Source organism: Poecilia formosa, unplaced genomic scaffold (genome assembly GCF_000485575.1).
Source record: "Poecilia formosa unplaced genomic scaffold, Poecilia_formosa-5.1.2 Scaffold88, whole genome shotgun sequence".
NCBI classification, from domain to species: domain Eukaryota; kingdom Metazoa; phylum Chordata; class Actinopteri; order Cyprinodontiformes; family Poeciliidae; genus Poecilia; species Poecilia formosa.
The window spans coordinates 1,745,227-1,773,152 of NW_006800027.1; the positions used below are offsets into that span (position 1 = coordinate 1,745,227).

The 27,926-nt window shown below is 37.9% G+C and overlaps 3 protein-coding genes across 6 annotated transcripts in view; all 3 read left to right on the forward strand.

Annotated features, from left to right (window-relative positions):
* Window positions 1-743, forward strand: part of LOC103141694 (H-2 class II histocompatibility antigen, A-U alpha chain-like) — a 2,611-nt gene extending 1,868 nt beyond the window's left edge. Inside the window, exons 4-5 of one of the 3 annotated variants that reach the window (XM_007557430.2) lie at window positions 13-193; window positions 296-743. In XM_007557430.2, coding sequence (XP_007557492.1) covers window positions 13-193; window positions 296-438 — 324 coding nt within the window. In that variant the 3' untranslated portion in view covers window positions 439-743. The remainder of the gene's footprint in view (window positions 1-12; window positions 194-295) is intronic. The other 2 variants (XM_007557428.2, XM_007557432.2) reach the window with 2 other exon arrangements.
* Window positions 1-27,926, forward strand: part of LOC103141695 (cytoplasmic phosphatidylinositol transfer protein 1-like) — a 43,942-nt gene that overhangs the window by 12,889 nt on the left and 3,127 nt on the right. Inside the window, exons 2-8 of the mRNA XM_007557433.2 lie at window positions 16,012-16,160; window positions 21,219-21,307; window positions 22,146-22,153; window positions 22,774-22,845; window positions 25,122-25,217; window positions 26,626-26,781; window positions 27,353-27,416. Of these exons, the coding sequence (XP_007557495.1) occupies window positions 16,012-16,160; window positions 21,219-21,307; window positions 22,146-22,153; window positions 22,774-22,845; window positions 25,122-25,217; window positions 26,626-26,781; window positions 27,353-27,416 (634 nt within the window). The remainder of the gene's footprint in view (window positions 1-16,011; window positions 16,161-21,218; window positions 21,308-22,145; window positions 22,154-22,773; window positions 22,846-25,121; window positions 25,218-26,625; window positions 26,782-27,352; window positions 27,417-27,926) is intronic.
* Window positions 3,348-5,347, forward strand: LOC103141693 (HLA class II histocompatibility antigen, DQ beta 1 chain-like). 2 transcript variants are annotated; one of them, XM_016673958.1, is made up of 4 exons: window positions 3,348-3,449; window positions 3,551-3,817; window positions 4,193-4,486; window positions 4,564-5,347. In XM_016673958.1, the coding sequence occupies exons 1-4, from the start codon at window positions 3,398-3,400 to the stop codon at window positions 4,716-4,718; spliced, it is 768 nt and encodes a 255-aa protein (XP_016529444.1). In that variant the 5' UTR covers window positions 3,348-3,397; the 3' UTR covers window positions 4,719-5,347. The 2 variants fall into 2 exon arrangements, with proteins under 2 accessions (XP_016529444.1, XP_007557489.1); XM_007557427.1 differs by having other exon boundaries at window positions 4,570-5,347.

A 27,926-nucleotide genomic window follows, 5' to 3' on the forward strand; every position in this document is an offset into this window, starting at 1 on the left:
CCTGCCATCGACATCAGGTGGACCAAGAATGACAAAGAGGTGGCAGTGGAAGATCCCTTCATCAAAACTATTTCCAACTCTGACGGGACGTTTCATGTTTTCTCCTACCTGAACTTTGTTCCAAAGCAAGGAGACATTTACAGCTGCACTGTAGAACATGAAGCCCTGGAGGAACCCAAGACCAGGTTTTGGGGTGAGAAAGTCTTTTTTTCTATAGCTTCAAAGCTTAAATTGTCTCTACTGGTGTTGTAGCTTGAATTTCAAATATTTTTTCCCCTGTTCTCTTTTTTTTTAGATGTTGAAACAGAGGAGATGAGTGTGGGTCCAACCATCTTCTGTGCACTTGGTCTGACTCTTGGGCTGCTTGGAGTTGCTGCAGGAACTTTCTTGTTAGTGAAAGGAAACCAGTATTGTGACACCCCAGACATTGCTGCTTAATGCATAGCATAAAAGAGTAGCTTCCTTTTTGACTTTATTTGCATAGAATAATCTTTAGGCACTTTCAGGTTTTGCAAACAGGTATTTTGCACATATGTTATGTTGGTGTAATAAGAGAAAGTTTGTAAATGTTCGTGTTAGCTTAAATTACTTCCAGTAAAATGACACACTTGGGTTTAAATGTCTTCCCTCAATATAACACTACCATGCAGATGTGTTGTATCTGTATATGTCTGATCAGATGCAGCATCAGTAACTGTTATTCAACAAGGAAATCATTTAAAATAAAAAAATTCCTGTTTTCTGTATGTTGTTTGCTGTATTCCTTAAGTCTACTTATCACAAAGTTCAGCTGTGAGGATGGAGAAAAAGAAGAAAAGAAATAAGAGAAATAATCAATAACAATATATACCATGATCAATATCAGTAGATAATACATTGCATATCATTTTCAATACTTTCACTGAACTCCGATCCAGAACTGCACAGCATTCTGGGGGATGTAGGTAGAGGAAAGGCTTTAGCCTCTCTAACTCTAAGCAAGGTTAAGCCAATTAAAGTTGGTGGCATTCACTAACTAGCTTACTGTTTGGTTACCTAGCAACAACCGTCGTGTAACTTGCCTAGCATTACTTACAGGTTACACCACCGAACCTAATAACAGCTAAAAAAATAAATAAATAAACATTGGTGTTTGAGTTAAGAATGATGAGGAAACAAGAAAGGTCCCGTCACCAGTTTGGCAGGATTTTTTGTATTCCTGAAAAATGTGTTTTGATGTGTATGCTGGAATTCCCCAGAAATATTTTCATCTAGCACCTGGTGAAAGACAAATGCAAAACCCTTCCTGTTTGGCTAACACAACAAGATTATATTGATGGGGTTATCTTAGGTAGTGGTAAAAAGATGCGGAAACAATGAGAGTTTTGATCAGTTTCCCACAAATAGAACATGTTCATATTTAAAGGGCAGAACCTTACATCAGTGTTGGGTAAAGAGTAAGCTTCTGTTCAATAAAATCCATCATTTTGATGCCTAATACAGGCAGGTCAGACTGAATACCTGACAGGTTATCATATCAAACCAGAGGGATAGAAAGGGTAAAGCAAACTGAAACTTGAAAACACTACACTTTCTGACGTCTGACAAATTATCCTTACAACCTGGGATTCTTTGTACTAATAGAGACGTTTAGGAATGGAAGCAGGTGAGCTAATCGGTAAACTGGGGCAGGTGCTAAAATGGGAAGGTAATTGGTCACAGACTGCTTTAAGGTGGTATAAAGCTGTGGTCAAGTAAAGGACCTGATAAAATCAAGTAAAACATACAATATGTGGTGAAACAGGAACTCAAAACTACAAATAGAGGAACCTGAAGTGTTTCAATTGTTCTCATACTGTTTTGAGTATTTAGTTACAATAAGACATTGGACCTCAGATGTGGGAATGAGGTCACACCAAGTAAACTACTAGATGTTTCCTCACTATGGCAGTTAAAGAGACAATATTGTGTAAAATATTTTTTTTTTAGCTTTATGTCATGTCATAATGTTCTTCCCTCATCAAAGACATACCTGGAGTGTTGCCTTGATTCTTTCATGCATGTTTGAGAAATCCTTTAATCTCCAGTGGTAACAATTCAACGGTGTAAAACATATGGCTGTGAATCGAGACACAACTTCTCCTCTGAGCTGCTGCCTCATTGAACAGCCCTTCCCCAACACTCCCCCACTCAGCTCCTTCAGACTAGTCAGCAGAAATTAGCAGACACCTTGTAGAACTTGCACATCTGCTGAGCTCAATATACGAGCTGCTTCTCAGTGCAAAGCTGGTGAAAGGGTTAATGTAGGAGCAATGCTGCTAATATTTTCTGGAGGCGTTGCTTCAGAAAGAGTGTTTTTAAACCGATAGAGGCCTAAATTCAAGATGTCAAAATATACAGTCGAATTTCTTCTAAGTCATATGTGATTTATATAACCTTTTTATAAAAACTGAAGGTAACATACAGTGACTTGATTGTGCTATAAGATATAATGTGGCTGAAAAACACGTAACATTGCCACTTTACTGATCAAACTAAATACTACAAGCAATTCCAGCTAATATAAACATATTTCTTTGCATTTTATGAATTCAAAAACTGTAGCAACATGGCTGATTTATTGAAACACCATTTATGAAAATAAAGGGAATAAAGGATAGATTACTGCAACGTTTACACATGTAGCAACCTTACAAACTTTGTTTGGTGAGGAATGACTTTCCCTCTTGCAGATTTTCTGTTTTACAACTCAAAATTTGAAACTTTTCAGTACAAATGGAGCACTCTGTAAGACTTTACATAGCTTAAACATTAGCTGCACATAGACGTCTTTATATGGACACTGCTGACTGTTAAATTATACCATGTATCACATCAGTGGAAATATTGTATGTGTCTGGTGTTTTTATGATGCATGACTGCAACTGTTGTGAGCAAAAAGATAAAGAGGATTCAAGAAGAGTTTTAAACACCTGACTAAGTAGTTTCATACTAACGATTCAATAAAGAAAGGAGGACATAAGCAGAAAAGGAATGGAAGCAAATGAAAATGAGGACAAGACTAACTGAGGCACAAAACAGAAACACAAAACATCAGCAAACTCACTAGCTACGACATCAGCAAGCTTCGCTGCACAAAGTGATTTCAATAGACTGAGGTGAAATGCAAAATATTAGAAAGGCATTTTAATTAAAGTGGCATTGCTTGTTTATTAAAGTGATTTTTGCTGAAATAATTGCTGGTCAAATGACCATTGCTGGAGCTTTTATTGTTTTGAACATACAACAACAAAAGGTATGTGTGGTTTTGTTTTGTTTTTTTTTATTTTGCTGGTATGTGGCATAGCTTCATTTACTTCCTCAAAGCTGTGCCTCGGTTATTAGAGGCACACCGGTGCTTCACAAAGCTTGAGGAAACATGAACGCTTACAGTTTTCTTTTTACTTTGCTCTTGTCTCTTGAAAATCAAGGTAAGTTGATACATTTTTATTTTTACTTAGGTTTTAGTTAGCTGTTTTGGGGCGGGGAACAATTAATTTAAAGCTCACTGATTTCTCTCATTTCTCTGCAGTTTTTTCAGAGGAAGATTTTTACCAAGTCAAAGCATGTTGTTCATTCAACGGTCCAAACTTTGACAAGGTTGAATACATACTTACATCCAGTTTTAACAAGCAAAAGATGATGGAGTACAACAGCACAAGAGGAAACTGGATTGGATTCACTGATTTTTCAATTGTGGCTTCACATTACTGGAACATTGACCCTTTGGACCACCTTGAAAGATTGATGGAAATGAGACTAATGTGTTACGAGAACATCAATTATATTCAAACCATCGGTAAGAGCATTTCTTTTTAACAATATGAACACAGTTTTCATATTACTTGATGTAACAGCTTGGAACTGAGACTTATGATGTTTTACATGCTCATTTGCCAACAAACACATAACTTTTAAATGTGCTGTTATATTTTTACATTTTAATTTTCCAATTATAGAGTCATTAACTTTTGTGTAAAATTCTGTGTAGGTGCATTAGAAAATGTTCATGTTTTTGTTCGCATTTACTTGTTCATGACATCATACAATAGACAATATACAAAATTTAAAAAAAAACTCGAAAATGTGACGATACATCTCAAGGGGTTATCCTTGAAAAAAATATATAAATAATGTGAAAAAAAAATTGTAAATAATAACCCGTTTTCTCTAGGAAACCTGTCAACAACGCCCACCATGAGGCTAAAATCAGTGAAACAGCCAGACGGTCGACATCCAGCCATGCTTGTGTGCAGTGCCTATAACTTTTACCCAAAGCAAATTAAAATAACCTGGCTGCGAAATGACCAAGAAGTGACTGAAGGGGTCAGTAACACAGATGCCATCCCAGAAGGAGAATTGTACTACCAGTTTCATTCTTACCTTGAGTACACACCGACTTCAGGAGAAAAAATCAGCTGCATGGTTGAACACGTCACCCTGTCGGAGCCAAGGATCATTGTTTGGAGTAAGTTTGTTATTGTCATGCAGATACTTGACATGCAAATAATTCAATATATGAATGTTTACTCTCTCTTTCCCCCGTTTCAGATGACTCCCTTCCTGAAGGAGAAAAAGCTAAGATTGTTGTGGGACTGTGTGGACTGATCCTTGGTTTGGTTTTCTTTATCTCTGGATTTATTTACTACAAGAAAAAATGTGCTGTGTATAACTCTGTCCACTACAGTGAGGAGATGTAAGTTTGTTGTAGGTCACAACAGGCTTCGTTAGCTACAGCATAGCACAGAGCAAGGGGGAGGAAGAATGAGAAGCAACATGAGATTATGATTGACAGCACTATAACCTGCCTCCTGCCTCTGATTGGTTGTTTCTAGATAGTACTGGGAAAAGGCAGAAGAAAGAGATTCATTTACAAATTATCTCTAATCCTACAATGGGGACGTGGGTTAGAGCTGCTGCTGCTGACTGACTCATCTGTTGTCAAGGGACAAGTTGAATATCTTGGTAATTTTATTTTCCTTAATTCATTAAATGCTAGTGAAATGGAGGCAAGCCGTAGTCTGTAGCCAAGCTAACTATGCTAAATGGTTGATAATCTCACAGTCTACTCACCTCTATTGGAGAAAAACTATGTTACAGATTGGTACTCTTGTCTTTTCTCTCTCTTATCTCTCTATTTTTTTTTTTTTTTTTTGAGAACCTGACTATTATTTTTCTTGGCAGCATAGTAACTGCCACAGTCGCTCTTGTCTTCTACTGGCTGCTGCTGAACCATCACATGCAGATCCAGGGGAGTTCAGGGCAAATATGGAGGTGTGATTTTTGGTCTGGGAGTGGGAACATGACATTTTTACTGTTAAAAACAATATTAGAAAACACAATATATGATTAATTTTGTAATTGACAGGGCCCCATTTTTTATTATTTCTATGAATAAAATAAAAAGAGAAAAAAAATTGTGGAGGGGCCCCTGTTGGACAAAGGCCCTTAGAAATGTCATAACTCTACACAGCGCCCCTGCTCTCAATAGCTATAACCACCCCATCACTGGGTTCCTGCATGGAAAAGTGGGGATGGTTAACTTACAATTATCTTAAAGTAAGAAAAAATTCTTCACATGTGACCTTACCGTAATTATAAAGGAATTATAAAGGAAGGTCTGTAATAAGTACAACTGTAAACATGCAATAAATAGCAGAAATTTCTTCATTTTGTATTCAATAAAAGGTACTATGTGTGTTTTATTGTGTATGCTGGCATTCCTAGGAAACCTTTTCACCAGATCTGTGGTTATATCTATGAGACTTTTCAAGTTCAAGTTTCAGCATTTGTTCATCAGTTGTGCAATTCATCACTTTATTTTGCTCCAAGAACTAAGCTCTTGTGTAGTGATTAAAAGATGGAGAAACAATGAGGGTTTGACATGGGACCATTACTTCTCCCAGCATCTCTAAAAAGCTCATAATAGCATTTGTGCTATTCTTTGCACATGTCTTTATTATTGTAAATGTACTGTTTTTGCACAAATTCACAGAAACACACTTATCTTTGTGTACTTTACACATTTTGTTTGACATTGGTCTGTTCCTTACATTTTATGGAATTTCTTTCTTCATCTGCATAGTTGGCATTACTGTACAGCTGTATTTTTATTATTACTGATTTTATGTGTATTTTGTGTCTTTTCAATGTATTTGCTGATACTGAATCCTCCTATTTAGGGACAAATAAAGTATTTTATTCCATGCTGTTTGAGATTCATGAGTCTTTGTAATAGCCCGTACAGCTTCCCCGTCCCTGCTGATGAAAACCACCCACAAAGCATTACCGCCTTTTTCGTTGGGGGAATGATGTGTTGAGGGTGATGTGCAGTGCTTATTTTACATCATCTGTAAAATTGAATACATGCAAAAAGTTACATTTTGATCTAATTTTATGATACAACAGTAGTTTTTCCTCGTCACTCAGCTCTATGGAGAGCACAACTAACAGTTATCTTGTTGAGTCTCCTTGCTTAGCTTTAGACAAATGATGGCTCTTTAATTAATATTTTCATGGGGGGGATCTGCTAAATGACTGTATGTCATTTAGCCATACTTTTTCCATTTCTAGATAATGGATTGAACGCACTTCATGTATGTTTTATTGCCTAACCCTGTTATAGACGTCTCCAAAACCTTATTTTGACTTATAAAGGCAACTAATTGCACTGGAAGGCCATGTATCATTTTCCTTAGTCTTTCCAATCACATAGCACTTTGTATAGGTTTCTACCATACAATGAAATACAGGTTTGGCTTTAATACAGCAAAAATTCAAGGGATATTAATACTTTTGCAAGACATGGCATGTGTTAAACTTCTCTTGAGAATTATCAACAAACTCATTGCCAACACAGGTAAACTGATATTTCCTGCTGGACAGCATAAGATAATATCAACCGGGTTTTCAAGCCAAGTTCCAGTTTCTTAAGTCATGCAAGCTGCAGTTTGCTGAGTTCCCATAGCTAAAATGAGCTGAAGTCAATATAACAACAGTGGGAAAAAAATAACCACATGATACAGTAGTATCACCGAGTTTCTCCATTAATCCAAATAACGTTGAATAAAAGCCTTTTCACCAAATATCACCAGCAACCATATTTTGCATGTTTCTTCTACCCACCCTATATTCACTATGCTATTTTCCTCCCCAAGTTAAAGCATTTAGGAATCCCCCAGTTGCCCCAATTGTTGTTATAGTAGGGGCAATGGTGGCAGGAGTTTGCTCTGTAATCAGTGGGTTTCCGGTATGAACCCCTAGCTCTGTTGTTGTGTCCTTGTGCAAGACACTGTGCCCACCTTGCTGGCTGGTGGTGATCATAAGTCCCAGTGGCACTTGTACATGGCTGCACTCCGGTAGTTGTCACCATTGGCATATGCCTGTGCACATGAATGGGAATGACTGATTTTCTTGAAACGTGTCTTCCAATGTCCTAGTAAAGCACAATGTAAGTCTGATTTCATTTCAATTAGCAAACCACTGCTACTTCTAGTTAAAGAAGTTTGCATTTGAAAGCAGAAACAAGTAGTGAACAATTCACCCTAAAAAGCTCTTAATTCTGACATTTTGAAAAGGGCTGGGATTCTGGGGCATAACACAAGCTTGATGTTAGTCTGCTTTGACCATTTTAGTTTTGATGCATGTTGGGATCATTGTCAATGGAGATTGGTTAGGATGTTCAAAAACAAGACGGGAGCCACCAAAGCTCAAGACTATAATAAACTATAAGCTGCAGTAACACCACTGCCTCTGTTCAGAGTAAGTAAGCTTAACATTAACATGGACTGAGAGGGAGTCCAGGTTAGGCTTCCCACCTAAAAGCCCAGTACTAACTATCAAGCTAGGTGTTTGCAGCATCATGCCGAGGGTATGATCCAAAACAGACATTAAACAGCTGGTTTTAGGTTTCAATCGTCAAAAATTTATTAAAAACTGACTCACGCAGTGTTCCTAACCACACTGTTTGCCATTCTGCCTGAATTTTCCCTGGGTATAGTTGTTTTTAGGCTCTTCTTGTTTAAGCGCTAAAAAAAAAATATTACTTGGAAAGACAGAAAAAAAGATAGCAGGGTTTGCCAAAAATGTGGGAATTTTATCACAATCAGTAACTTTCTAGAAGGAACGACTGCATGGAAATATTTTACAGACCATTGTTTCTTCCTTCCAGCAAAGGAGAAAGTACCCACTGTTTTCCCCTTGAACCAAACAGGTGATTTTCTAAAGGGTAGGCAATTTTGGTTGAGAAGTTAAGCAAAGCAATGTTGATATCCATCAGCACCTCTTCAATTCATTCCTCTGTTTCATACACAGCATAAAAACAAAGACAGATACAATGATAGTGGGATAGGCAGGTTAAATAAAAAATTATATATATATATATATATTTTGTTTTGCTCAAGCTGAGCGAGGGTGTAGAGAAGTGCGCTTTGCTCTGTTTATGTATAAAATATGAGATGATTTTCCCATTCAAATTGAACTCCAAAATACTCCAGACTGAAACAGCGGTGGGGTGAACAGGTTGTGTAACAGAGTGGGAGGTTTGAGAAGCAGCTGAATGTATGTGGTAGAATTGAAATATCACCTAGTTCCCACCCAAAGCAAAGACAGAATATATATTTGAGACAGAACTGTATTTATCATTTTAATGTATTTGGCTTAATATTTGACAGAGTTTGAAATGAGAAATCAATTGTTTTGCTTCATCTTTTATGAAATCCTGCCGTTGTGGATCAAATGCTGTGGCAGTCATTGTCTAAAATGTTACAGGCATATCAGGATTCTTACTGTACAACACTGCAGTCAGATAAGAAATAAAATGATGCTGTTGCTGAACATTATGGTCTAAAAATATGATTTTTGTGTGTGTGTGCACCAACCTTTCCCGAAAAAAAAAAACACTATTTTTTTTAGCCTTGTTTAGCATTGTTCATTCATTCAGGTTTATGTTTACACATTTTCTCTTGTTCTTCTCGTTAAGAATGTGTTAACCCCAAGGCTTATAGGATTTTGATTGTGTTTCCCCCCCCCTCTGCAGAGTTAAGCTCAACTTGGCTCCGGTACATTTTCACATACCAGACGTATTCTTTGTCTTCTCAAAAACAGGAAGTTATTTGCAAATTCACCAATCTTCTTGTGCCGTCATGTCTGTTGGCGCTCCCTGAAAAGACAGCGAGCACAAATATGCAATCAATGTGCAAAGCTTTGTAAAAATTCATTCTTGTGGTTTTGCACAAAAATATACCAGACGTATTGGTTGTGGGCATGTTTTCCAGCGAGTGAAAACACTGTAACACACATGCTGAGATTTTATCTCTCTCCATCATGGTAGTGTCATGCAACGCTGCTTTTGATAATCAGTTCATCTTGTTCCTGGAAGGAGAATGTGAAGAGATATCATTATGGGAAAAGTCAAGTAGGGGGAAATACATCCGATTTATTTTCAAAAAGCTTTACCTTCACCTCATTAGTGCTTGATGGCTATACTTTAAGAGAACTTTCACAGAATCAAAATAATCTGATTGCACAACAGTATCAGTCAGGAGAAGAATACAAAAAAATGTGCAGAAATATAACTGCCGTGGCATAAAGACGTTCATCAATAATACAAAAACTCACTAAGCTAATAATAATAATATTGGAATATGTTTTTGTGCTGATTATATGGTCCTCTGTGCTAAGTTTTGGTATTTAGAGCGTTGCAATCACAAAGTATCAGCACACGTGTCGCAGCACTATCTTCTACATTATAATTCTTTAAAATCTTTGCTTAACCTGATATGAGATAAACACAGATGGATGTAAATTGAAAAATTGCAGAAGACTCTACAACCGGTGAATGTCAGTGGAGAAAAAGCTGAAGGAGACACCGATATGAATCTAGGAGAAAATAAATGAGAAGAGAAGTAAGTCTACTCAATCAAGTCCTGTTATGTAATGTCCCAACAGTCTGCCAGTTTCCTGATCATCTTCTTTTTAAAAAACACTTCCCTCATTTTTGTACTCTCTTTAACTAAAAACCAAGTCTCTCCAGTTTATGTCTCCCCTTGATTTTCTTATCTCCTTTTTAACGTATGCATAAACACAGCACTGCCTTTGGCCCCTCAGCGTGCCGCCAGGCAGGAAGTAAAGATGATGCACACAGAGGTGATGCATAGTGAGTGATCACAGCTTTACATAAGCTCTAATTCAGTGACCCCAGATGCTGCAGAGATCCAGAATTGGATTAAAATGCCAGTAGAGCGGAAGGCATGACTGGAGGGGGGCCTTCTCACACCTGCAGCACTAGATACGCCACAGCAAGAAGGTCGTCTATTCTGCTTTTGTTTTCATTTCTGAAAGTTGATTATCTATAATTCCAATGATGTTTTACCCTGTTAGGTTAATACCAAATAAAATGCAGAAAAAAAATAATAATCTTTTCGTAGCAGCAACATTTTAATAGTAAAAGAGTGTAGAGCACACATGACTCAGTCTTGGAATGTAAATAAAGCATTCATGTCCAGCGCTTTGCACTACTCAGACTGATGCTTTTTCACATTTTGTCACATCGTAGCCTCAACACATTTCATTTGGATGCGGTGTGAGATTCTAGCCCAAAATAGAGCACAACATTGAAAGTTACCCTAGTATCTTCTTTACAAAATAGCTCAAACTCAGTCAGATTGGATGGAGAGTTACTGGGAAATTACATTTTCTCGTCTTGGTACTTTAACTCGGGTCATATCTGAGTGCTTTGATCAAAACCATTTCATTGCAGCTTTTCATGCATTTTTAGACACTTTGTCTTGTTGAAAGGGGGAACCTCTGCCCCAGTCCAAATCCCTAACATGTAGTACTCAGTTACTGCCCTATACATTTATATTCTCATCTATTTCTCCATCAATGACTCACAGCCATCTCCTGCAAAGCATTTTTCACTAAATGATGCTTCTTACTTTGTGTTGGCCTATAAAATAAAATACAACATTTGTGGGGGTATGAAGAAAGCTGCAGCCAGTATAAACCTCCAAATCACATAAACCTAAATAGTTCTCTTAAAACAATGTTAACAAGTGTTCTTGAGTGTCGCTGCGAACATTGCAAGTCAGCCTGTCGACCCGTGTTGCACATAATCCATTTGCGTTGAGCTACTGCGCCGTATTGCTGCCTTGCACCAGCTGTCATCCTCTGCATCCTGTCACGATCCCTTGGTCACCTTCTGCAGCGAGTGAATTTATCAAAGCTTCGCAGGGAATTAACGCTCACCTTGACTTTATGCTGGTTCAGCAAGCATGGAGTAAAATACAGTCTGTGTGGGGAGTTCGCCCTCAGCAGCATTCCCACGTTTCTGCTGATGCAGCAAAGAGTAAAATGTGTGTGTACTCTTGCACTTTATCCGTTATGGGGGTGGAAAACCCCGATACTAGAGGCTCAAGGGTTTAGAGGCTGCAAAATGAGGGAGCCATGCCTGAGTTCAGGAGTTAATTAAATGTTTCTGAGTGTGTATGTTCCTGTCACTCATTGAAAGGAAGTTGCTAAAGTGTGAGCGGCTGGTGCTTATACTTCCTTGTGATTTTTATTTTTTTATTTTTTCCCCATGTTGACTTTCTGTTTAACTCGGGTTTATTGTAGGATAATAGCTGAATCTGTGCACACTGTTTGTGTGACAGATGCTTGAGAAGTACCAGCATCTGCCACAGAGCTAAATCTGTCTTAATGAGCTCTGCAGGCTTCCCATCACACATCGCATCTCTGGCGTCTGGTTTTAAATTGAGGTGAATCTCGAGGTCAGGATGTATTCTATTCTGAATCAATTAAAACATGAATACTATTTTAAAACTATATGAACTTCTCTGTTTCGCTTTTGGCCGCGAGGTTTATGTGGAGCAATAGCAGTTCCTTTTGTTTGATTTTCTTTTTCAAAATATATCTATACATTTGTGCAAATGGAAAAGTAACTGCACCACTTAAGATAATTTCTTGGCTTACGTTTGCTACTTTCATTCAGATTTATACTTTTAAAAACTTCCTGTTTTTTTTTTGTTTGTTTGTTTGTTTTTTCTCTGTCTGAAATGGCTTTTTCGGATGAGTAATTTCTGGATTTGGAAGGATTGTTGCTGACTTAGACGTTTGTTATGATGCCAAACCATAATAATAACCTCAGCATCTCAAATAATGCCTCATCTAAAACCTATATCCCAGATGAATCTGGAAGGAGGCATCATGGATGCAGAGCAGGAGTAAATAGGGGAGGGAGGAGACGGAAGTTCAGGTCAAAGTTCAAAGCAAGATCTTCAGCAAACCAATTGGACGAACTTTAATCGCTAACAAATATCCAGCCCGCCTAGGAGTTCAGTATTATTGTCATGTTTCATTAAGAAATGGCTGTAAGGTCACGTCACCAGCATTTTTCTGCTGACTTTTCTAACTATGCAAAATAAAGAAGTGTGATAGTTAGTGCTCTGATAACACTGTTGGTACCAATAATTGTGACACATGGGATTGTGTTGAAAATGTCACTGTATTAAAATGTTTTAGGGGGTTTTTAATTATTTTTTTTTAATCAGTGGTGCCAATAAAACACTCCCTGAAAAAAATTCTAATTTATTTTTGTAAGTCCTGTAAGTTGTCTATGATACGTTTAATTCCCTCCGTAGATTTTACTCTTTGGCGAATGTAAGATGAATTGTAATGAAGCTCAACGGCTATATAAACGTATCTCAACATGAGGACGCTCATTTATCCACACAATGCTGAGCTCTCAGGACTGTAATTATTCTGTCCATGCATGAATTTTAATTACATCTTATCACTGGGCCCACTATTGTCTCGCGTTCGTTGCTGTAAATGTGTGTGCTCCTTGGGATCCTGGTTATCTTCTCACAGTCACAAATCTCTTGGCTGAAGCACATTTAGCAGTTTCCCACCACCAGCTGCTGTGTTAGAAAAAGGAGACAGAAAAGCAGAGAGACACGCAGAGTTTGGGTTTTTGGGTGATCCGTTTGGTATTTTTTCTCTGAAACATGCACTTGGTGTCGCATCATGAAAAACACATTCACCGACTTGCATGAATTATATTTCAGAAGCAAGATTCCTGAATGTCATCTGGTGTCTTTTTTTGCTTTACTTTGCTTCCAGAGATGCCTGATTCCCATTTGTTGAATGCTTTACTTAATATCACTACATCTTTTTCCATAGCTTTCTTTTGAAATTAACTTTACTTGATCTCATGATGTTCTTTCATTCTGGTGTAAAACATAAAATAAATGATTCATCATGCAAAATCAAACAGGTTAAGATATCAGCATGTTTGTCTTTCAGTTAGAAGACATAAGGCAACGTGGAAATGAAGGACAAAAGTCCTTTTTTGACTGCATTTGATTCCTCATTTTGGTTTCATTCATTTACACGGTCCTTCAGCTGATGTACTTGCACCAGGAAGCTCTGTGAGAATTGGCACAATTCCCTGCCACAGTTTTAATAAATTCATGCTGTGAAGGAAAGAGAGTGGCCGAATTGCTGTAACAGACAAAACATGGCGAGTTACGAGCACAAATTGAATATGAATGAGAGAAAGAGAAAAAAATGTTAAAAAAAATAAATAAAAAAAAGAAAGAAAACAGGCAGACAGATTCAGTGACATGTGGGATTGTAGAAGATCAATTACACCTGAACATAGAACAAAACAATATATTTTCATCTTGTCAGCCCTTGATCCTACCCAACAGCTCTGTTGTCCGACAGAGAGAAAGAGAAATAATAATCGATTATTCATGGCCACTCTGTCTTGAGTCAAGGCCTCTTCTCCCATTTCGTCATTTGATGGAGATTTCCAAAGACAACAATGAAAAGTGTTTCTCATTCATCAGCTGCAGCTTTTAGGTAAACAACAGCCGGAGCCAAAGTACAATGGCAGGTAGGGAGACTGGCACAATAGCTGGCCTGTTTATACAAAATGTCCAAAAAGCCTGAATTAATGAAGGGCGACAGAAAGAGGATGGTGCTTCATGTTAATTCTCTCCGGTTTGCCATCAGATTGATCAGGGCACTGCTTAGTGGTCCTCCCGAGAGGCCACTTTGCCTCTGTGATTTCCATCCAGTGTGGAGATTTATGTGCACTCTCTATGCAAGCTGATGTCACTTAAGAGGTGCACCTCCCAATTTTTTCACTTGTCTGCTCCTCGCTATCGTAGTGGATTAAAAAGTGCGGACAAAAGAATGCATTAGTTTGCTTTGAATCCGCATATTTGCTTGTACTTTCTAAGCTCAGATTTAAAGAGGAAATCTTCTTGCTGTGAAGCATCTAAATGATGTTTTTGCACATCTGTAGTGGCAGATTTTATAGTGCGCTCCTCACCACTCTTTTCATTTAGATTACTTGAGTAGTCTGATCATAGGGGTTGGTCATCTGGGATACCCGTACAGTGTCATAAAACACTGGTCCTGCATGCTTGAGATTGATGTTTTTGTTACCTTCCTGACTCAGAACGTATCAGGATCAAAGCTGTGCTCTTTAAAATCAAACAGACAAACCCTCAAGTTTTAGCAAAAGGAAAAGGCAAAGACTACATGTGCTGAGCTCCACAAAAATAATCTTTTGGTGCATAACAATCGCTTGACTCACTCTAGATGAAATAACTTTTCTTTTTTTGTGCCTTTGGTATTTGAGCTATTCAGTGGGGGTTTCTGACATGGGCTGAATGGACACTTGCCCAGAGTAGCGTTAAAAAATAAAAAATAAAAAGAACCAGAAGATAAAACGTATCTTCTTTGTCAGCTGTGCCCTGTACAAAAATCATAGAAATAAATCCAGTTTTAGTGGCAGTCTTCCTCTTTACTTAGAGTAGTGACTGGTTATTTTACGGTGCTTTATGATATTTACTAGGAAGACAAAATATCCCTTCACTATTTTGCTTCACGTGTGCATAAAAGATATTTACGTGTATACACATGTAATAACAAATAAGCATTTGCTATGTTTGATTAAATAAATTCCTGATTGATCAAGCAGTAATGAGTTCCCTCCTCTACTACACCTGACTGGTGACAGTGTTGTTGTGACAGTCATATTTCTGCCAGACTCCAACAGCTGTGCAGTCGGAAACACCGCCATCAACATCCCTGCTGGGACTTCTTCATCACACCTCATTAGTTTCCTCTCATGGTCAACAGACGGGAAAAAAATAACTGGAATTGCACAACAAGTTACACTTCAAGCATGTTGCCCGGTTTAAACTAGCTCTGCTCTATTGCACTACACTATCATATTTCTACGTATATTTCTGTGCTGTCCATTTCTGGGACTTTGTAGCTGGATGTACAGTGTTCTTGTCTTTTTTTTTTTTTTTTTTCCACTAGCTTAACACAGCTATGCTTGGTTGGGGCACACACGGTTGAGTGTGTGTGTCAGCTGAGTCCTACATGACCCCTTAGCATTTCAGCACAGCAACATAAATCACTGGGCTGTATCTGTTACCTAGGCATGGAAATAGGTCTACAAGCAGTTGGAAATCTCTGTCACGGAGCATCCCTTCTCCGCTGTCTGTCGTTCTCCGTATGTATGGAAAATAGTTGCCATGTGACACCCGAGTCCCGCCTGTCAAAGCAGCTCAAAGTGACATTGTGACAGAGCCAAGTGTGTCAGTCAGAGCTGAGTGAAGGATTGTGGGTGTTGACTGATTTATCGCGGGGAGGCAGTGGGAGAGGGTCACCGAACCTGTTGTTGCTTCTGTTTTTGTTGTCGTCCTGTTTGATCGGGATTGTTACTATGGTGCAGGCAGCCTCAAGCAGGACTACCTTTGTTTCTTAATCCTGATAATCCGTCTGCTGCAGTAAAGAGCACGAGCAGTAAAAATGTTGTTTTCACTCTCGCTTTATTATCCAGATGCGTGGCCTGATTTTGCTCCTGCACAAGCACCGACTGTTCAGACTGATCAACATAAATGTCTAATTGTATTTATTAAATTCAACGATTTAACAACAAGCTTGTCTGCTCTCTCTCTTGTCGTTCAGTACTGTATCGGCCAGCTGTACATGATCAGCAAACACAGCCATGAACAGAGTGAACGTGGAGAAGGTGTGGAAGTGGTGCAGAACGAGCCCTACGAGGATCCAGAGCATGGATCAGGCCAGTTCACAGAAAAACGGATCTACCTCAATAAGTGAGTACTATCCCTGCAGTCATGTCAAAATGCAACTGTGAAATAATTTATCAGACCTTTTTTAATAGTCCATTTAGGGAGTTGTGTTATTGTAAATGGATAAATTTGTAACTTTCAGATGCACACACTCTACAGTTATTTTAGAAACCAATCTAACAGATTAAAAACAATAAATGTCATATTCAATAATTTAGCAGACAAAAGGGTTTTTGAATTGAAAATACTTTGGCATATAGTTTTAAAATGCAATAAATCATGACTGATTGATTACAGTGCAAGCAATTAATTCAATAAAAATTAAAAATTAAAAAAAACTTTTATCGAGTCCTACCACAATCATTTATGGAATTTTGTAAAATAAATGACATACTGGACCTTATGGAGGTAAGAGACAAACTTTTATCCTAAGAAAGACCTAACACCTAGCTGAGGTTTTATATTTGAGTAATATTTAAACTTGCTTCAGTAAAATGACATATTCCAAAGCTAATGCAGAGTTTTGAAGCTCCCAATGATTAAAAAGTTTTTAAAGAAATTTGACAAATTAAAGAATGTGGGTTTATATTTCGTCATCGCTGTCAAACTCATTTTTGAGAAATCACTCTGTTTAATATGTGACTATCCAATAAACTATGTCAACTGACCTGTTCAACAAATATCTTCATAAATAAAATTGCAGAGTTTAAATTATTTTTTTTTTAATTGATAGAACTAAAAATACCAAACCAAATAGTATAGATTTGGTGCTACATATCAGCTTTACATGTTGGAATAAGCATTCTTGTCATGTTTCAGTAATGAACAAATGAACAAAAATAATGTAATCTGATATCTTTTTTCATCATCCTTCTGCATATTATTCCGCTGAAGTGTTTGACTCTCTGACAGATTTGGATCAAACACCCAAATCAGATCCTCAGCATGAAACCAAGGATCTGATTGTCTCTAACTGAATTGGCTGCTGTGTGTAATTTCATTCTAATTTATGAATTGACTTTGAAAATCGGACTTTATCACTGGCTTCAAAGACGTTTTTATTATTTTTTTTTTCCTTTCTCTCATTAACAGAGCAAGANAGATAGATAGATAGATAGATAGATAGATAGATAGATAGATAGATAGATAGATAGATAGATAGATAGATAGATAGATAGATAGATAGAGATTGATTGATATCGATACATAGATATCTATATATATATATAGATATCTACATATAGATTTATATATGTATAGATAGAGATAGATATCGATATGTAGACATATATAGATACCTATATAGACAGATAGATAGATAGATAGATAGATAGATAGATAGATAGATAGATAGATAGATAGATAGATAGATAGATAGATAGATAGATTTAGATTTTTATCGCGAAGACTGATGGGAAGAATCTCGCTGAAAGCAAACTCTCTGATTTCATTTTTCCAAGCTATAAAGTTAAAGATACGGAGGTAAATAGATGAGCTGAGGGAAAACTCAAACAGATAAAACGGGCTTGAGTTTATCAAAGACGTTTTTCCAATACAACAGGCTCTGTACTTTTCTGTATTTTAATAAGTCAGCCACTATTCTGTTAGTGCAACCTTACTGCTGCCCATTCAGAGAAGGTACTAAATCCCAACACTAAACCCTAAATCTATCAGTCATGGTAATGTAATTTGAAACGACTGATTTCCATCATGAAGTAGCAACTCAGGCTCAGCTATGCTGCTTTGCAGCGGGGATGATTTAGATGTTAAGCAGTGAACCGAGGCAGGACATGGGTGGCAGTTTAATCCTGCTGAGAACGCTGACAATCAACATACTGTAAATTGCACAATGAGGTCAAAGTAATTTTAGCCACCAAGTTGTTTCCGCTCTCTCTCAGAGCGCATTTTTAACCACTGCATGGGCATTGAACGTACTTATAATAAATACTCTGAGGGGCCTGAAGACAAAGCTGTTACATCGAAGGTATTAAATGGTATTTTTATGTATTTTATTTGCAGTGGATATGCTGATTTTAATAGCATAATCTTTCACATGTATACCCCTTACACATTTAATTCATTTACAGCAAGCTTGAAATTATAAACTTGGCATTGCTTCAGTGTGAACCCAGCTATCCTGTGAATGTCTCAGAGATTTGTTAGACAACATAACTGAACCTAACCAAACACAACCTCAGTAAGACCAAGGAACAAAGCAAATAGGTCATGGAGAAAGAAACAGGGATGTTTAAAGATCAACCGTTCATCTCCACTAAAGCATGGTTTTGGCAGCATCATGCTGAGATGATTATTTTCTTCAGCTGGTTAGAGGCTGCAAAAGGGGTTAAGGATGAGGTGGAGAATTATCAGGAAAATGACCTGAAACACACATCCAGGTTAGATCAGAGCCTCTTTATTTGTTAGAATTGATCAGTCAAAGTCCAGACTCAACTAAATGAGAATCAGAGGTATTCGAAAATGTTTGTGCTAAATGTTAGGCTCTAATCTGACTGAGATTCAACTATTTTGCAAAGGGAAAAAAAAGTCGCTGTATACCAGTAGAGATGTTTTGTAATTAACAGGACTTTTTTTTTTTCAGATTAATATATTGTGTTGCTTTAACACAACACAAGGATTCAAGAGCTTTCATTAAATCTACATCAGTGCATGTTGTGTTTTATTTTCTCTAAAGAAACTTCAATGTGATTTTGAAAGTTTGCTTTGGGGCGTCATAATCCTGAACCATCACTCATCTTTCAGCCCTCCAGACCTGGATTCCTCTTTACAGCCAATATTTTAGTGTATCCACAGATAGCAACGGTGTTATCTCTAAGTGTCATCTTCACACCAGATTATGGTGTATTTTAGAGCTAAATGGTGCAAGCGGCTCACAGTGTATTGTGACATTTAACTGCAGTTCTGGGCATTTTTTTTATTCCTCTTTCTTGCTCTCTGTACAACAGGAGTTTGAATGATTCATGTTTCTTTCACTCTGTTTGCTTTTGCTTCTTTGCAAAATGAATGTTTATAAAATATTATCCATAGTTTTAATTTCCTTGGGAATTCATAAGAGAGAGAACGTTTTATGACACCAGTGAAAAGGGGGTTTAAAGGTTAATTGTCATTTCTTTTTATTGAGTTATAAATAAAGAGAAATGATATAGCCTAAGGCTTTTCATGGCTTACACTTGCCTTAATGTAAGGAATTTGCTTTCAGCTTTATTCTGGACTTAGGGTTCTGCATTTTTGAAAAATTTTGTCAATTTATTTTAGTGCTGATAAAAAAAAAAAGAAAAACATCCAAGGTGAGGACAGTCTGTTAAACAAACACCTGATTCCAGTCACTCCCAGAGGACGCTGGCAGAAAGAGCAGAGCAATGCCACAAGACAGGTGAAGTGGTTATAAATGACAACTGAGTGTGACTCGGGGACAAACGCACTGTCGTTCACAGTCCTAGAAGAGAAGAAGACTGCATGTTGGTGTGTGAGTATGCAGTAAAGTCTGCTCGTTTCTGCGTGGGGACACAGAGGGAGATGAGGTCAGCGTAAGCGATGGATAATTTGAGCAATCGCCGTCGGACACCAAGAAGGCCTCTCTCCGCCCACAAACCACCTGTTACTGTGTTATAGCTGCAGTCTGTGCATGCGAATGTACGTGTGTGGCACTTGTAAATAAAGCAGTGTGAGGACACGGGACATGTGACCGGCCTGCTATGTTTGTATAGTACACACTGGCTGTATGACAGAGAAGAGGAGCCGGAGGAAACCACCAGTCTTACGTCCCTGTGGTCTCATAAAACCCTGGTTAGCTTAGCACACACAGATACTTGTAAAAGCCATTTTTTTTCCCCTTGAGAGTTCCCAAATTCTGTCACATATAGAAAACCAAACACTGCAATGTGTTTATTTTGTAACTTTATTGGTAGTAATTTGTGACTGTTGTTTGTATATTTCACAAATCTGCTCTTAGTCACAAGTCCCCACTCAAAGTTTACCACAAGAAGATTTGGGTGTGAATAGAAGACGCTCTGGTCAAATGAGACCAAACCTTTGGCTACTTTTTGACCTACATGCAAAATGTTGTCTGTATCAGAACATGTTCATGTTCTATATAACCTCAGAATCAGAAACTAAAGCCAAAGTGTCTTTAGTGAGATGTTAAAAAAAAACCCTGATGTTCACAGATGCTCTCCATCCAGTGTGACTGAGCTCAGCTTATTTTGCAAAGAAGAACAGGCAATATTAGTCAAACAAAGGAACCAAGTGTGACGTACACTTTTCAGTTTTCTATGTGCAAAAAGGATAACAATGTATTGATTTTTTCTTGCATGTAACAATTAAGCACTACTTTTGGTTTGTCTAAAATGCAACAAGGAAATCTGAAAATATTTAAGGGATATGAATACTTTGGTAAGAGTCTGTGTTACATACCAGTGATGTATGTAATCAGTAATCAGCTTTAATATTATAACAAGTGAAACCTGGACCTGTTAATCAAGTGGATGCATTAAAGCTGGATATTGATGTTCAGGATAAATGTAATCTGAGCTTAACTGCTTCTCCTCAGACTCGATTATAGCTTTCTGCTCTTTTGCTTTCCTTCATGTCTTTGTTAAATCGTGATGACTGCTGTAATGCTAACCGTATCAAAGTTTTAAATTTCAGTCATTTCCTCTTTATTTGTCACCAATTTTGTCGTGTTTCCCAAATCTGTGGCCAGTCACGTCTTCCCTTTTTTGTTTATAGAATCCATTTTTGAAGAGAAATGGCTGCCCCTCTGTATTTTTCTTCTTATTAACCCTCCATGCCTCTCTCTATATCTATCTCAGTGCAAGTGCAGTGAAAGTCCCCAGCAGGGTTCCTGGGTGTAATCACTGTGATCAGCTTTCCCAGGGGCCATCATGGCCTCATTGTATGGCCTCCATTATGGCTCCACGCAGCAGGATGTTTCTTATTGCTAGCTATGGTTGATAGACCAAAAGAAAAGAGTTGAGAAACTTGAAGTGAAGACTAATTTCAATCTGATACAATTTTCTTTCCTCAGCTTGCCAACCTAAACTCTCGTCTTTCTGTGTGTTTTAGCAAGCTGCCCAGCTGGGCCAGGGCAGTGGTTCCTAAAATTTTCTATGTCACAGAGAAGGCCTGGAACTACTACCCATACACCATCACAGGTAATCATTTTACTGCAAATCCCTCCTCTTTCATCTGCGGACATTTTTCCAACCCTTATTGTGCCAGAGTTACATAATCAGAAATCACAGGTCAGTTTAAAACGACACAGAAACTGTCTACCTATTTAAATCCCATCTTTTAAATGCATTAAAAATCATAACCTGAGTTTTTTTAAGGCTCTTTCCTGCATTTTAATATAAAATGGGAAGCACACATGCATGAATATTTACATGATAATGGATATGGAATTATAGTCTTCAGCTAATTTGCATTCATTTGAACCTTTTTATGATGTTAAAATGAAATATTTTTGCCTTTGGCCAGCAAACCCTGATGATGACACGCCAGTTCTCGAGACAACAAAGATTTTTTGTGAACATCTTCAACAGGTTTTTCTACTGTTGAGCCTGATAATGGCATAATCTGTACATTTCTATGTATTTGTCATAACAAATACATAGAAATTGATGTTTTGATTGGCCCAAGTACAGAACTTTGTTGGATGCCTACTGGGGTTGAGGTTTGATTGGCATTGGCAAGAAGAGGAGAAGCTGAAAATAACTTTTCAGTATAAAATATAATTTAATGCAGAAACTGTACATGACAGTCTGTGTTACACTTACAAAATAAGGAAAACTATGCTAGAAACTGTAGCAGTGGAGGTGTTAGCTACATAAGAGCTCTTCATACCATGCCATGCATGCTTTTACTGAGACTAAAATGTTGTTCCTGAGGCCTAATGGCACATGCGGTTTCATTTCTTTGTTCTCTTTCACCCATCTCTTTCTTTCTTCTCACCTCTTATTCCTGTCCATTACACTGATGGCCTCTGGTCAGAGTACACAGTGAGTATTTTCACTTTCTGCACAGTGTACACACACACACACATTATGATCCAAGGCACTTTGATCTAACATCTGACATGTAAGTTGAAAGAGAGCGTACCAAAACATGTGCTTTAGCACATGCTATATGCCATACTTTTTTTATTCACTTTTTTGTTCCATTATCTATATTTACAATTTATTCTTCTTCTCACATTGATAATAATTTCTTAAATTACACAATTACTATGTCATATTAAACACACAACTGGGCACAGTCAATGGAAATGACTGTCAGGTTATATTATGAAAACTTTAAACCTATTTCTGTAGTGGTTACTGCTGAAAAATTATAACTTAGTCTGCACATCATCACAGCTAAATTTGCCGTGGAGTTCAACAAACTCCACATTTTTACATTTGTTGTGGTTAGAGGATAATTTGTCTGGCATTCAAATTTAAATGTCCAATTAATGTTTGGGAATCTTTAGTAGAGGAAAGTCTCAGACACAGATATCAAAAGTCCCAGGACACTGTGATTATGTCCGAAAAAATTAATTACTTATTGTCTGATAAAAGACATCAAGGTGCAAAACAATGTCTTACCATCTGAGACTTTTGTTTTTATCTGCTCCCTCCAGTGCTCCTTCCTGCCCAAGTTTTCCATCCACATAGAGAGCAAATATGAGGATAACAAAGGAAACAATGACAATGTAAGTACAGCTCAATATCTCAAGCGCTTCGCGAAGAACTGTGCGCGCATCTCGATTTTTCAACTGGGTTTTGATTGGCGCAGTTTCTATTCCTCTGTTTTATTGCTTCATTGTTTTATCAGACTCCATCTTCACCACCTTCATGCTTCAAGACCTCGCCGTCGAATTAAGTGAATTGCTTTTGTCTGAGGATTATTGAATCATTGTGACTGTGAGATATAAAGTGAAAGGAGACTTGGTCTGCTCCATTCATATTCCAGCAGGATTTTCAGATAGCAGAATATGTTCAGTACTTTTCAATTGAATTGCCACACATCAATGTCTTACACAAACTTAACGAGTGATGTTGTTGAAAGACTGAAAATTCTTTTAAATCCCACAATCCTAATTCTGCTGGAAAACATTGAAACCCTTGAGATTTTACTGCAAAAATGTTTTTTGCAGGTTTGCAATTCGAACCTAAAAACTGAAGCTACTAGAAATTATATGTTTTTGTACCAAATCCCAGGATTGAAACCGTACGTGTTTATAGTTGCAGAAAACATTTAATATGAGTGTTAATCATACAGAAAAAAAAAAAAACATTCAGTAACTGGAGGAGCAAGCTCGTTAAATAGAGAAAGCTCTCCTGATGTAAAGTTGAATTGTGTCAAAATTACTTAATCCAGCTTATGATTATATACCTAAGAAAGAGAAAGGGATTTGTTGCATGTAAACAACAAGCCTTAACTTTGTTCAGTTCATTAAACGAAACAATCAATAAATATGCATTTTGTTGATAAGGCAAGTAAATGTTTAAATTCTCCACTCATTTATCTGTAAAACATTAATCCAAAATTCCGATTATTTGTCTACATTATCTCTTCAAAACTTCATCCTGAACCTTTCTGGTTTAATTAGAACCTAAAAAAAAAATTCCTCCTTGGTTCCCTCTCATCAAAGTAAAAATATCTTATCTGTTTATAACTGCAGAGAGATCTACTTTAATATCAATTGTGGCGGGAATTTGATAGGTCCCATGATGACATTGTAGGGTTTTTGGAGATTTCATTCAGCATCTTAGAGTCTGCTTCTAGAGTGAATTTTCTTGAACGCCCAGATCTACACTGTCGTCAGTTGTTATTAATATATTCCACTTGTTGGTTATTTCCCATACAGTCGAACGCCTGAATCTGATTTTAAATTCTTTTGAGACGTCAAAAGCTGCCGTCTTCCCTCTGAAGGCTTCAAAATGAAGAAGCTCAATAGATGTCATTGTGGTCATTTTCACATCAACTGTCAGGAGTCCACAAAGATAAATGTTTGAGGTTTAAGCAGATGTTTAAACTCAAAATGTTGAGCAGCAATGATAATACTCAAGTGCACCCGAAGAGTGTCTGAATTTATTCCTTTTTTATCTTGATGGTTGCATTTCTTAAATTATTTTCTATATTGTGTTTATTAAAAATAAATATCCATTTATATGTCCAAATGTAATGGCTTTTTTTTTAAAGTATGTTAAAAATAGAGATTTTAAACATTTTAATGCCAAATCAATAGTACATGGAAAATGGTTTTGAAGAACTTCTTTAAGGAAGACATGCTTCATGTCTTCTACAACATGAAACCGTGTCCTCGCATTTCAGTTCGTAAAGCTTTTCATCACATTCTTCTTTGTTTGTGCCTGTCCTTCAGAGCCACTTGATGCTTTGATTGGCAGAAGGAACAAGTCCGAGTTATGCAATATTGCCTCAATCAACGCTTAAGGAAGAAGCAAAAGTCTGCAGCTCCACTCGGTGGCAGGTGACGAGAAGTGCACCCAGATTCTGCTGGTGTCACAGATGGTCATTATTTCACATTTGAAGCTGACTAGAGCAAATGGGGCAGTAGACTTGTTCAGTGGAGGGGCTTTCTCCTTACGCTCCTGACTTAATGCCTCACTGCCTCCACCGTTTGTCCTCTTGCTTCTTTTCTTTCTCTTCCAGTCACCATCATCGTTTTCAGTAATCTATCCATTCATCTTTCAGATTTTTTTCCTCCCCTTTTGTAGCACCAATATATGAGACTAATGGGAGTTTATTCCCAGCTTAGTGACACTAGAGCATGAAACTGCTCAGATAAGACAAGCTAATCGTTCTTGTGTTAATTACTAGGAGGAGGTCACTGAACATAAGGCTCAACTCACGTCTTATTTAGAATCTTGTCTGAGAAAAAATCAGTCACATGACACAATCAACACGGCCCGATGCTTTGCTGCGACTGCTAACAACAAAGGTGTGTGTTTTGCTGTTTCTCAGATCTTTGGAAGTGAGCCCAGAGAGGAGGAAACAGAAGTGTGTTTTGTGGACATTGCCTACGATGAGATCCCTGAGCGCCACTACAAAGAATCAGAGGTGAGGAAAGAGAGATTCCTGAATTAAAGACGTGAATCCAAGTTTTGAAAAAAAAAAAGGTAGGGGATAAAAAGAACAAAGGATTCAGAGTAAAATACATAGACTAGAAATGTAGTGGAGGGGTAACAGATGAGATTTTTATTATTCACTTATTTATATCACCAGCTGGTCCTCTGCCTCATCTGAATGTGTACAGATGGGGGAAGGTGTGTTAACTGCAGTGAATTTACATGTGCTTGCACGCGTGCCGGCCAACCTACCGCGGTGATTATAAGAGGAGTTATTAATAACCACACGGAGTCATGACCCTGCAGCCGTGGCGTTTTATTATCGACACCTTCCAGAGACTATACCACTGGGACGTATGCTGCTCTGCGCTTACACTTGGAAGCTAAGAATAGCTCAGAGGTTATGTCCGGAGTTAAATATAGACGTCAGAAGTTGCATGTAAATATTTGATTCAAACACAGATTTAAAAATGAATAATGTGTTTGATTCTTTCTCAAGACAAACACAGCATCATTACTGCTAATTAATTAAAGCTGGGGGAAAAAAGCACCCCATTGTCTCCCCCTACTCGGCTCCTTCAGACTAGCCAGCGGCAATTAGCAAACATCTGGTGGAGCTGCTGAGCTCTTTATACAAATACTTCTCAGTGCTGCGCTGGTAAAAACATTGTTAGAGGTGTTAATAGAAGAGCAATGTTGATGTGATGAGTTCCCAAAAGTCTTGGAAAGAGCAGTACTTTCTTAAAGAGACACAAACCCAATTTTAAAGTGTTAAATTATGAAGTGAAATTCATTTTAAGTCATATTTGATAACATGATTGTGCTATAAAATGGATCTTGCACCTAATTCTCCCCCGTTTTTTTTTTGTTTTTTGTTTTTTGTCTTTTTGTTTGTTTTTTGTTTTTTCATATAGACCAAGCATTTACTGTCATTTTCTATTTTCCCTTAACTTTCTTCAGTCTTTCTTCAGTGAATCTGATGACACATTTTATGCAAAGAGAAATGCAACAGGCTTCATCCACCTCCTCTACTATGGAACTCCCTGCAGGGACAAAAAGTTTTGTCTCCCACCCGCACACAGTCTGTCTCAGTCAAAACACTCAAGACAAACGAGCGCCACAGCATAATTAGTCCACGGGGGGGAGTGATTAATGTGCATACAGCTTGTGATGAAGGACTCCGTCTGTGAATCTTGGCTGTTCTCTATATGATTCCTGTACTGAATGCAGGTGTTCGTGTCCTGTAGGGGGGGGAGGGAGTCCGCGAAGTAGATAAACACCGACAAATAACATGGCCCACCAATTTGGCTACTTGTGGTACATCTTTTGAGAAATATGACAATTGCTTGAGAAGGGTTCGTTTTTCTCTACATCAATTTTTCTCTTCGTTCTTTTTGCAGGACCTTCGACAGTTTAAGTCAAAGAAGACAGACAGGGGCAGCCTGCAGGAAGGATGGATCGACACCCAGGACCCCATCATGTGCTCGTACAAACTGGTCACAGTTAGGTTTGAAGTGTGGGGACTGCAGACACGCGTGGAGCAGTTTGTGCACAAGGTCATTGTGAAAAACGACCTGTATTGGATTTTGTTGTTTGTTTTTTTTTGCAACCTCACTTCATTTTTTTTTTTCAGACTTTTTGCACCTCGCAGATCACTATCAGTGCCCGAGACGTTCAATTTTCTATTGTGGAAACATATAACACATGGTAGTTAAAATCTGCCGTTTTCTTATCACTCTATTTCAGTGTCTGCCCTGGTCACCCCACACTGCCAGACCTCCCAACAACATTTAATCCTAATATCTGCTATTTCCCAGAGGCATTTCTCTCAGCTCTTAGCAGCATTTGTCCTTGGGTCAGCCTGCTTCCTATTTGGCCCTTGCCTGAGGCTCCCTTTGACACGCATAGGTACACGCGGTCAGGGCCATTACTCACAGGGCAGCGCTCAGAGTGACTCATATTAATCATTTACTCCTGTGGAGGAAAAGAAGCATTTAGCAACTTCAACATGTTTTCAGACTCTCACCTTCAGGGTTAAGTTAATATGATTCACATCCGCTCACCTTGGACTGCCTCCCCCTCGGCTCCGGCTGCCATTTCACCGTTTTGTTTTCTAACTTTCCTCAGGTGATACGAGACGTCCTGCTTCTGGGACACAGGCAGGCCTTTGCGTGGGTGGATGAGTGGATTGGTAAGTTTGTTACAGATGGCACAAATAAAAGCAAGAATGCTCCGATTAGCTTTTGTCTTGGAGTCGAGCATTTTGGAATTTATAATGAAGCCAAGTTTTTAATGTTTTTATTATTATTATTTCAATCAAACTAACAAACTTCATTTGATAAGAACAATGATAAAACTTTGGACTGACTGTGTAAAATATGTTTTGCAAAAGTATTCATGCCGTTTGGAATTGGTGGTGAAATTGTCACATTTTCTAATTCTTCTTAGCAAAACAGCTTAAGCTCAGTCAGATTACTTAGTAAGCATCTGTTTTCAGGATTTATCGGAGACTAAACTGGTTTATCCTTTGCTCAAGCTGAGATTTTCTAACACTCGAAAATGCTTTCATGTAAATAATCAGAAAGCTTTGATTGTAGTCCAATGCCCAAATCTTTAGTCTTTTGAAGCCTCTAGCAGGTTTTTTGTCCAGCATTTCCCTGTGTTTAGCTTTACATGTCTTTCAAACAACTGTGATCAACTC

Coding starts and splice junctions, on each gene's coding strand:
- LOC103141693 (XM_016673958.1), top strand. CDS start 3,398: ATGAACGCTTACAGTTTTCTTTTTACTTTGCTCTTGTCTCTTGAAAAT. Junction 3,450..3,550: donor CTTGTCTCTTGAAAATCAAG/GTAAGTTGATAC, acceptor ATTTCTCTGCAG/TTTTTTCAGAGGAAGATTTT. Junction 3,818..4,192: donor CAATTATATTCAAACCATCG/GTAAGAGCATTT, acceptor CGTTTTCTCTAG/GAAACCTGTCAACAACGCCC.